General features: G+C 49.7%; 1 protein-coding gene across 1 annotated transcript; it reads right to left on the bottom strand.

Annotated features, from left to right (window-relative positions):
* Nucleotides 1–7,864: 7,864 nt before the first annotated feature.
* On the bottom strand, nucleotides 7,865–10,066 carry LOC116455091 (cbp/p300-interacting transactivator 3). Its single transcript, XM_032132521.1, has one exon. The coding sequence runs from the start codon at nucleotides 9,746–9,748 to the stop codon at nucleotides 9,125–9,127; it is 624 nt and encodes a 207-aa protein (XP_031988412.1). The 5' UTR covers nucleotides 9,749–10,066; the 3' UTR covers nucleotides 7,865–9,124.
* Between the last annotated feature and the right edge of the window lie 1,380 nt (nucleotides 10,067–11,446).

Raw genomic sequence — 11,446 nt, 5'->3', positions numbered from 1 at the left:
TGAGCTGTCCCAGGGATCCCGAAGGCAACATCCAGGCAGAGGTACATAAACTTGGTCCATGCTGGAGGAACACTGGTCTGCTGCTCACACTGCTTTATCAAGGTTTATTCCCAGCTGCAAGGTCAATTGAGCCTTTACAATCCTCCTCACCAGTTTTCTTCTTTTAACCCATTCCTCCCAACACCTATGAAAGGAGAGAAATAGGCACCTTCAAATCTCTTCTCCATGAGATGCCTTTCTTTGGATTTTACCCAGTTTGTGTTGGGATCTCCCTCCCTCCCTGTTTTTTTCCCCCCAGCAGGCCGGTGGCTCTGTGAACAGTGCCGAGCTCCTCTTCAGGGACACTGGGATCCTCTTTTGAACCCTGCCAGAAACTCCGAGGAAGCTACAGCTAGGTTTAGTTATTAAAACTACTGATCCTTCCCTTACATAGCTGTGCCCTCTTGACAAACCAGGTTTGCTCTTGGCACTGCTTACAGTACTGCAGCATTACCTGTATTCTCCTGCCTGTAGAGATGTGATGGATTTTGGTTGTGGCTCTGGCATAGAAGGCCAGTGTGCCCGGCAAAGCTCCTGGCACAGGGGTTTGGCCGAGAATTAAAGAATTAAATAAAACCCTCTGTCCCCTTCTGGAGTTTGTTTTGTGCTGTTGAAGAAAGGCAGAGGTGTGCAGAGGGATGGGAAGAGGATGGGGCAGACACACAGCTCTTCAGCCATTCAGGGAGAGACAGATTTCCATGGGGTTCTGCACTCCAAACACAGCTGAAGCAGAGAGGATGGACCATGGCTCAGAGCCAACAGCGTGGGAGATCAGAAAACTGTTGCATTGAGGTCTCTTCACCCCCCTGATATTTCAGTGGTCATGAGCAGGTCATGAATGTTTGTAGCAGGCTGAACTTGCAGAATTCCCTGGAGATGTGAACTCAGGGATATTTCTGGCAAATCTGGAAAGGAAATAATAATCCATCCGGAGGCTGCAGGATGCAGCACAGCCCCTGCACATGGAAAGGTCCCATTGCCTCTGAGCTGCACACATACAACTTGGCTGACTTGTCAAAACTGTCCTCAACTCGCTACAGTGCCTTGCAGTCAACTGACTTTTGTATTTACAGTTGAAACAGGAAAAGCAGGACTTGGTCCATACCTTGGTGTAGCAATTATGAAGCAACCTAACGGCAGACTGTAACCAGCATCTGGAAATCAGGAGTGTTGTAATGTGCTGAACAACGACATGCCCCAGAAGAGCCCTCAGCATGCAAATACTGCTGAGATGGAGCACACTGTGACCGCTGGCTTTCTAAACAACAGCATGTTATCAAAGACTTGAGGTGCAGATCCCTGTTTTCCCTCTTCTTCAGGGCAAAGGCTGATCTGGGAATTGGGCTGGGATCAGATGCTTTCAAAAGCAGTCACTTGCAAAGCTTTTACTATGGGCTTAGTCCTTTGTCTCTGGAATATCACTTGGATTTGGCAAAGAGCTACTTTCCCTAATCCCTATTCATGCAAAGACACGTGGAGGCTCCTGGGAATCCCTGCTGCCCTAGGGACTTGGGTTCAGCAAAGTGGGAATACTCCCCAGTGGGATCCTCAAGGGCCTCCAGCCAGCCTGCCTGGCCCTGGGAAGTGATATAGAGCCCCTTGCATTGCTCTTTCTAACTGGGATGTCCTTCCCCACGATCCAGACACCTCAGAGATGAAACTGCAAGTCAGCAAGCATGAGCCAGAGCCTTGTCTGTGTATCCATACACTGAGGCCTCAGCTGGCTCCTCTGGATGGTAGATGGGCACACATAGATGAGTGGTGGCAGGCTGTAGCTGAGCTTCCCCCGCCCCTACAGCATTGCTTCTCTGTGCAGATGGTGGAGGAGGTGCAGGAGGAGGGCATCCCACTTTGTCCCCAGTCTTGAGCATCATGGGGCACTTTCTATGATGTGCCAGAGATGTGTGTCAGCTCTTCCCCGTGTCACACACAGATACTGCACTTCACTGTGTATTGGTTCCTACCTGAGAGCCCATGTTTTGCAAAGGGCCAGATCTGCCCTGTTGTAACTCCAGATTCCATTTGGTGCATTGTTAATAACAAAGAGGTGAATTGTTACCTATTTCTCATGCTGTTTTCCCTGGACACCCCTGTTGCCTGGTTCTTTGCCCTGCTGCTGGCATTGCAGGGTAAACCCAGGAAGAGGAAAGGAAAGGAGCAGGCTGCCTTTTGAATGCAGTGTATGAGGTGCATCCAAGCATGGGGAATTTCCTCACACATGGCACTTCCATGGATGGCAGAGGTCAGGAAAAGGAGAAAAGAACATTGTCAGCCTCAGGCTGCTGCTGGATGTATCAGCAGCTGAAGGAGGATGCTCCTGGGTATGTTCAATCTATGACCTTTGCCTGCCTCTGGCTTTCTCATTCCTACCCAGAGCCATGGCAGTCACCAGCCCTCACAGTCCACTGCACCAGGCAGATACGTTTTTTTTTATTTGAAATAAGCTGTTTGCTGGAAAGCCCCAAGCCCTCCATTCTAAAGATTCAGCTCTTACAGAAGGAGCCAAGAAAGCCTCTGGCATCCTTTGCTACAATCACAGACCTCTTATTCCACTGGTCTACCAAAGCTAATCGCATGTAGGATCTCAGAGATATCCTCATCAGCATGTGCTTGTGACTTGAGGATCTGGAAGAGGGAACAACAGATGTTTCTGGCATTCATATAGCCAGACTTAACTCTGGTTCCTGTTGTGAACAATAAATGTATGTGGGATGCCCTGCCTGGTCCCCTCACCTGAAGGCATTCTGCCTCATTGTAGAGGCTGTGAGACCTTTGTCTTCTCTTTGCCGTTGGCTTCTTGAATCCAAATTGCTCCTTTTCCTTGACAATGCAGTGAGGCAATGTGATTGTCAGGGCTCATGCTCACAGGCAATAATCAAGGGGCTCAGTGCTGTCCAAACACGGTGTGATGGAGTTGGAGGTGGTGGAGTAATGCTTTCCTTGGGAGCTGATACTTGACTCTGCCTCTTGCTATATACCCCAGGAGTAGCGCTGGGACATAGGGAGGGACTTACCTGTAAGACAGGACTGGAGCTGACATGCAGAGCATTCCCTGGACCCTGCTGCAGGTTCCAGTGTTTGTGTGATGGGTGTCCTTAGCAGCCAGCTTGTATTCGAGGCAGGTGCTGTGACTTGTTTTGGGAATTGCACAGGATGATATCAGGCATAGCCATAGTTTTATTTTTACAAGTCACCAGTATTTGACCAGGAGCATCTCCAGTTTTCTAGAGGAGAAAACCACATCTGAGACAGTTCTGTTGTAGCTAAGAATATGAAAGCTATTTGACTGAATATTTCTTAGTAACTGTGTTTTGGAGTTTGAGGGTGAAATAAATTGTAAAATCCCCTTTTTTCCTCACCCCTCTGGTAGTCCAGAAGATTCTGGAGTAGAGTCAAGATGTCACAAGAACAAACTGTGTTCTTACTCTGGCTGTTTGGGGTAGGAACAAACCACCCCCAGAACTGTGCTGTAGAGAAACAGAGCAAAGCTTACCCCTGCTCAAGCAAACTCAGGCTTTTCTCTAAAGGCTTGAGGAGACAGCAGTGCAGAAACTCTGAGGTCCCAAGATGGCAGCATGAAGAAGAGGAGCAGATGGGACTCCTCATTCCAAACTTTTGAGGCAAATGTAAACCCAGCAATACAGGGCTTAAAAGAATGAAGAAATTGAGCCCTAAAACTAAAATGAAATCCAGCCTTGAGCTCAGGAGTGTGTCACCCTGAATGTGACAGGTATGACTACTCATTCCTCGAATACATATCACATGATGGAAGCCATCCACGATCTCACAGGAAGAGCGCTGTCTCCTGAAGCCAGGGTGGAAGGGCACAGGGAGGAAGGTTTGTTGAGGGGAGTCTCAAGGAAGAACTGTGTCATACCACCCCATGAGCAGCAGAGAGGGAGGAATGGCTCATGGCAAGATGGGTTGGTCTGTGCACATTGGCAGCTGCAGTGTGGGTGGCAGAATGTCTTCATTGAGGATGACCCTGGGAGTTGTCCAGCTTGTGAGGAAACCAAGGGAAGCACTAGGGCACAGTTTTTAGGAAATGGCTATTTGGGCACTTGTATTTTAGATGTGGAGGTGGCCATACACCACCTCCTAGGCCAAGAGTAAGAGAGAACCCCGCCAATACATGCAAACATGGCTACAGTACAGTATTAACCCTTGGGAGAGATATCTGGAATCTCTGCACAGGTCTCCAAAAATAGTAGGTAAGTGCCTGTGCCAGCCAGGAACCAAGGGAAAGGGAGAAATTAGGAAAGAAATAAGAGCAGTACAGCACTGAAACAAGGTTCCAGAGAAATCCCATCCACTCACGTTTTCAAAATCTGTCTGGACAAAGCCCTGGGCAGCCTGCCCTGCCTTTGAATGCAGTCCTACTTGGAGCGGGGGATTGGACTGAGTGACCTCCAAAGGTCCCTTCCACTCTAAATATTTCTGTGGTTCTGTGATGGATGTTTGAAATATAGAACAACCAGACCTAATTATAGCATTGGAGAAATCCATGAGACATCTACAGCTTAAACCAGTGCTGTTCCCTCCCCCATCCCATAAAGCCAGAGACAGGGCAGAAAAAGGTGATCACAATCTATGATCTACAACACACAATGATTTTTGAACAGGGAAACATTCAGGAGGGAACATCTCAAGAGCTACAAAATCATTACTAATGTGGAGATGAACATGAAATGATTGGGAATTTGGAGACACCAAAAAAAGTAAGGGGGCAGCAGGTTTAAAATGAAGAGGAGCTTAGAGAGGTTAAGCTTCTTACAAAGACCTTGATTTCTCCCCTGTGGATTTCAGTGGCACAAGACATCACTGAAGGAAAATGTTTCTATGAAGTAAAAAGAAAAAACAACAAAAAAAACCCCGTTTCTGAGTCATGAACTTTTGATTCAGAAGATCTTTTGAGCCACAGATCAGTGGTTTTGGTCATACAGAAATGTTCAGGTATCCCCGAGTGTCCACGTACCTCCCATACTGTCAGAAACAGCTTCACTGAGCTACACATTGCCTGCAGAAACACCTCTGTTCACTTGGGTTTGACCCTGGCCTCTGCTACCTAAATTTGCAGAGATCAACAGATATCTCCCATCACACTGGTGGAAAATAATTTCCTGTCACCTTCCCCTTTCACCTACATTATAAACTTCTGTTGCCCAGCTTCTTCCTGACTGAGGACTACCAAGATATTCTATGGCTTCTTTTGAGAAACATTACTCTGCCTCAGCTGTTTCTCCTTTCTCTACCATTTCTCTAGTTTTACATTATCATTTTTCTATAAACAGACCAGAATTTTTGACAATTCACCATCATGGGCAGTGCACAGGATGCAGCTGAATTGTCTGTTGGTTCTGTAGGGCATTCACTGTTTGATTTTACTTTTCATTCCTCTTTTAATGATTTTCTAGCCTTCCTTTTGCTTGTCTGGCTCCTCCTGAACAGCAAGCTGAGATTTTTCATAGGAACATTCATTGTAACACTAAGATCTTTGCTGAGTGGCTGTAGCTAGTTTAGAGCCCAGCACTGTGTGAAGTCAAGGAAGATTAACCCTCTAGCCTTCATTTTGTATTTACCAGGCATTGCTGATGTTATTGCCTGGGCACTCACTGTTAGCAGATCCTTCACCAGCTCTGCACCATACTTTCACCTTGCGCTATCAACAAACTTCATCACCCAAGAGCACGTGGTCAGAGACAGGGATGTAGAGAAAGGCCTTGTCTTTCTGTGCTTTTACACTCACGTGCTCCCAGAGGCTGCTTCAAGCCCTGGACAATACACAAATAGCTACAAAACCTATTTGGAGCATTACAGAGGATCCGGTCTAGGTGAGGGGACAGGGTGGGGTTTGAGAATTTTCCTTCTTCCACAATACAGAAAATAATCTGGTACCTCACAGGAGAGGTGCTTGTCTGTAAACACAAACTCTCCATGTGAGGAGTTCACTTATATGTCCTCAAAGCTCCCAAACTGATGGGCACTGTCATTCAACAGCAGTGTAAGATATGCTGCAGAGCCTGTCAGCTCCTACCGGAGCTTTGGGGATCATCCTGCTGCCCTCCTGCCTGGTGTGGGATGGAGAGCTCAATGTCAGCTGGATGGGAAAAGCAGAACTCAACCCTGTTATGTTTTTGGTGACCTTTGAGAAACTCACCTGCAGACCCAGGTAGCTGGGTTGCCCCATTGTGCCACCTGGCACCTCTGTTCACAGTGTGGGGCCAATCACCCTGCCAGGGGACCCGGGCAGGCAGGTTGCACCACACAGCTGAGTGGAAAGGGAGACCTGAGCTGTCCAAGCTGCAGCTTGTGCTGCTGTAGCAGGTCCTGTGTGCCTGATAAAAGGCATACAGAGCCTGCAGCACAAAGGTGCAGGGGGGCAAACCACACCTAAACTAAGAAAGCATTACAAAGGAGGTGATCACAGCACACTCGTCCAGTCCAACCCAGACAGAAGCAATAGAACTTTAGTATAATAAGTAGTTTTGGCCTCGGTTTTCTAGAAAAATCACAGAGACTGACCACAATTAACAGGGTCTTTTGGGGAAGTGAAGGGGCATCAAGAAGCATTGAAAATAATCTCAACTGAGCCTGCTGGGACAGACTCCCAAGAAAATCCTGACTGTGAACCCCCAGTCATTCCACATCTCCAGTATTATCAGTTCACATACTCTGACTTAAATCAACAGTGCCTTTCCCAGTGCACTGCACAGCCCTCTGAGAGGATATACAGACATGTTCCTCTGGCCATTAAACGCTAAGCGCTTATCACACAGAAACTGTTCCTGGGAAAGCTCTGCAGAAATTGCTGAGTTGAGAGTCCTCATCTGTGGGCTGGACACAGCTCCCCACTTGTAACTGGGAGACTGTAGGTCACAGTGGTGTGTACCACAGAGCCTACAACCCCCCCAACAAGAACTGACAGCCCAGAACATTCTTATTTTGTGATTGAATTACTTTTATTCTGAGGTTGCCAACTCTTTACTGTTTACCTAAAACCTGCAGCTGCACAGAAACAACACAGTTCTTCCAGGACTCCAACAGCCCATTGCCACAGAGCTGACAGCCTGAGCAGGGCTCTTCCACCTTCAACAAAAGCCACACCAGTTATTTTTTGACCAGCTCTTCAGACTGTACAGGCATAACCACCAAAAGGATGGGACTTTAACAACTGGTCTTGAGTTGTGCAAAGAAAGCCAGGGGACCATTGACAGACAGTTCAAAGTGGTTCAGCCATTCCAATATTAGCATCCACAGCCCCATTACTACAGGGCAGGGAAGGAACACTTGGGAATATCTCTGAACTCTGCAAAGGAACTGGCTGGAAACCCTTTAAAAAGAAAAATCTAAGCCCTGGAAGAGTAGGAGAGCAAAGACTGTCTTGATTTTTACAGCCTTTGTGGTATAGAAGCAGAGAGCTGCTAGCAGGGCTGTAGCCCAGCTGTCAGATGTGCACTCAGTATGGAAGGAGTCACCACCCGCTTGTCCAAGCAACTCTAGATGATCTTTAAGTCCTTTCCAATCCAAACCATTCCATGATTCTGTGATCTGGGTCAGCCAGCAAAAGCAGCCATTCTGCAACAGAGCAACACCATCCACATCTGTAATTTCTCCTCAGTACAGAGAAGGAGCATCTCATCATCCCAACCACGCTTCAAGGACTTAGCTCCAAACATTGAACTAGAAACCCAATCCTTCCACAACTCGTGTATCAGGTGGGGGACACAAGTGACCGGGGCCCACAGCCCACCAGCAGGAGCAAAGGCAACACTTCTCCCAGTGGTCCACACTGCACCAGTCCGGAGACGGGCACTGAACAAACGCACACGGGAGATACTTCAGCTTTTATTCGGAAACCCATCTGTACATTCCGACTCGCCGAGTGGCAGCTGCCCGGGGCCGGCAGCACCAGGGGGCAGCAGCAACCAGGAGTCACCGGAGCTTCCCCAGCGCCTGGAAACAGGAGCCAGCGGAGGAAACCAAACGCCGCCGGCTTTTACATCTCACCTTCTCTGAGCAAGGGAATTGGAAATCGAGTCATCTTTATCACATTCAGAAAGGTGTTGGATTTAGAGTCCTGTGCGTTCAGCATAACTATCTTGAGTTGAAGTGACTATTCTGCAGAGCGGCTTGAAAACTACCCCAGGCTTGCTTTTCCCAAAGCCAGCATCTTAAAGCTGCAGTACTCTCCAGGCATCTTTCCCAGCAGTCCCAAAGCCAAATAACAAAAGAAGCTCTTGCAAATAAATAATCACATGAAAATAAATAAGATTAGAACTGATATATACAGTTACATGGTCTTTATTTGGTTTCAGAGGTGGAAAAAAAGTGGAGCCAGACTGCAGCTTTAAGCCTCATGCCTGAATCAACCTCAAACACTTGGTAAATTTTACAGCTGATTAGCAGTACAGGTCAGAGATCTGAAGTTCCACGGAGATGAACATTTAGCCACATATGCACACCCTTCCCCAAGGCATACTTTATTTTTCCAAGTTAGAAAAAAGCCTGCTATGGGGAAGTGCCCCCTCCCGAGCTGAACAGACATGAACTGAAGACCTATTTACTGTCACAGTAAAACATCCCAACAAATAACTAACCCCACCCATGTTTGCAAGGGGAAACTGGTTCAAACCGTGCACCAGGGAGACAATCCTCTCTCAGGATCCTTCAACTCCACTGGCACCACAGAATCCATGAGCAAATCCAGCTACCAGCAGGGCTGCCAGCTGCCTATCGCTTCTTGTGCTCCAAGCCTAGTTGAGGAAAGTCGTAAGTCCATTATTTCTACTTAAGCCAGAAATCCTGTTAATGTCATTTAGAGGCAGTTCTACAGCAGGAGCTCTTGATCTGCTCTCTGTTTGGGGTGCACCAAACCCCTCTCCAGGAACTCCCACACAGAAAAAAAAAAAAAAAAACCACAGAAGAGAAAAGCAATCCATTGTAAGTCAGTGTCCGATGATTGTCCCTTTGGGGAGGGCAGGAATCCAGGACAGGGCAAGGCAGGGGAAGGGACGAGAGTGGCAGGTGGGGAAAAGTTAGAAACAAACTCAAAACCATCAAGACACAAGGAGGAGCTCAAAGCCCCTCAGCAACTGATGGCACTGGGCTGCTGTTTGCTAACAAAGTCTGAAATGAAGTCGAACTCGTTCTGTCCCAAGAATAACTCCGGCAGCTCCTGAATCCGGTCCAACCCCAGTTCCAGGACAAGGGATGTCAAGACCTCCTCATCTATGAGATCAGTGTCCATAACATTCAATGTCAGCGCTGGTGAGGGCATGTGCTGCATGCCTGGGTGCTGGCCCGGCCCCACTCTGTACTGCTGGGCACCAGCTGCCATGGGCCCGTTGCTCATGCCCAGCGGGTGGCCCTGGTACTGGGTGTTGAGTTTTTGTAGGTGCATGCTGGCCATGAGCTGCTGGGTGCCCACCGGCCCCATGTACTGCTGCTGCTGACCTGGGCCATTGAACATCATTGCGTTCTGCATCTGGTGGTGGCCCATCTGTCCGCTGAGGCTGGGTCTTGGCCTCATCGCACCGGCCGGTGCATCCATGCCGGCCCCTCCGTAGGGCATCATTTGAGCGGCGGCAGGCAGCGTCCTCAGCACATGCTGCCCGTGCTGCGGGGGTCCCTGCAGCCCGCTCACTCCTATGCGGTAGCTCTGCAGCCCGGCGCCACCGTGGCTCATCGGCATCATCATATGCTCGGCCATGGCCCCAGGTCCCTGGGAGATAACAGCGGCTCGGGCACGGCTCCCGGGGACGGCACCGGGTCCCGCTCCCACCGAGCCGCCTCCGACAGAAGATCCCGGAGAGCCCCCACCTCCGCCCGGGGGCAAGGCACCGCTCCGCTCCCTCCGCAGGAGTCCGCTGGCGGGGGAAGCTGCGCGGAGCGCGGGGACCCTCGGCACGGCCCCAGCAGAAGCCGGGCAGTGCCTGCGCGGTACGCACCGGTCCGGGGCTCTGGCGGGCAGTGGCTCCCCTCTCCGGCAGCACCGCTGGCTTGGCCGAGCTAAACTCAACTCCCGCAACTCGACTCAGCCGCGCTCCCGCACTTATAGCGCTGCGGGCGGGGCGGGTGGGGGCGGCCCCGGCGCCCATTGGAGCGCGGGCGGGCGGCCCGGCCCCGTGGGCGGGGGGGCGGGAGGAGGGAGGGGCGTGCGGCGGGCTCGTGCCCGGCTCGGGGCGGCACGGCGCCGCACCCTCTGGCACTGCAAACCGCGCACTGTCAGCTCTCCTCACCTTCCTCCTCACAGTGCCACTGCCCAAGTCTTTGTACCCGCTAACACGCTGGCTGGCCGGGCCTCAGGTCCCACCGCGGAGCTTGTGCTGATCTCCCTGTTTATGCTGAAGGGTGCGCCTTTGTCAGGTGCTCCCAGGGCTAAGATGGGTGGCATCAGCTGGGTGGTTGGTTACTCGGCCGGCAGCATCTTCCTAGCAAGGATGTGCCAACCTTCCAAACACAGATGGTACTGAGGGTATTGTTACACACAGGGGCTTGCTGGTATAACTGTCTGCAGCAGTGTCTTTTTCACCTCTGAGGTGAGCTTTGTCTCACGGGGTCCCGATGCAGTCCACATGCCTACCTGCTGAGCTCTGCTAGCGAAATTATTTCACCATGGGCCTAGACTACAGCAGCTCTGGTGCTCTCTGCAGGACGTGATGCTTTCCAGTAGTGTATGAAAGAACAGTGGTGATCTTCCTTGTCTGCTTTGTGTTTTGAAGGAACCTAGAGGCTTCCTTTTGAAAGATGTTAGTGTTGCATAGTTACCTGCTTGGAAGGCAGGGAATGACAAAGTTCAGCTTGCTTCCCCAACTTCATTCCTCTCCTCATTGTCCTCTCCCAGACAACCCTTAACCACAGCATTACAGACCGTGGGTCTGGCAGTGACAGACAGATCTTTTCTGCCTGCTTGGAGCAGGTTGTTTCATGGAGTTTTAAGTGTTCTGCATGTTTGTGGTGCTTGCAGACCCTGATGAGCAGAGGAAAGGTCTAAGTACATGCTACCATGAAGGGACTAAGACAGGCAGTGTGGGCAGCTTAGGTGAGTTCTGAGCCCTGGTACTGACCTGAAGGGTTACTTATAAGGAAATTTTTGTATCAAAACACTTTAAACCAGAAGCTCAGAGCAGATAACACCTGGGAGCCTTCAGCTCTGAGATGCCAGCAGCCCGGAATGGAAAGTGTCTTCTCTTACCAGGACAGAGCAGAGGGCCATAAATCTCCAGGACATTCTGGGAGTTGCTTTTGTTTGTGCCACCTTCTGCCTTGCTAAGTGGCTGGGATAGATTTCAGGTGTTGTTGGTGAGCCTCTAGCTGATGAATCAGTTGGTTAATTGTTCAATATAATTATGTAATGATTGTTTTTTAACTGTGGAGATTTTGACAAATGCATTTTTAGTACAAATAA

The sequence above is a fragment of the Corvus moneduloides genome, chromosome 23 (assembly GCF_009650955.1).
Source record: "Corvus moneduloides isolate bCorMon1 chromosome 23, bCorMon1.pri, whole genome shotgun sequence".
NCBI lineage: Eukaryota > Metazoa > Chordata > Aves > Passeriformes > Corvidae > Corvus > Corvus moneduloides.
The sequence above is the reverse complement of the archived record's forward strand: the minus strand, read 5'-3'. Positions and strand labels throughout refer to the sequence as shown.

What these genes read in the sequence shown, in the direction of transcription:
- LOC116455091 (XM_032132521.1), bottom strand. Translation starts at nt 9,748, where the DNA reads ATGGCCGAGCATATGATGATGCCGATGAGCCACGGTGGCGCCGGGCTG.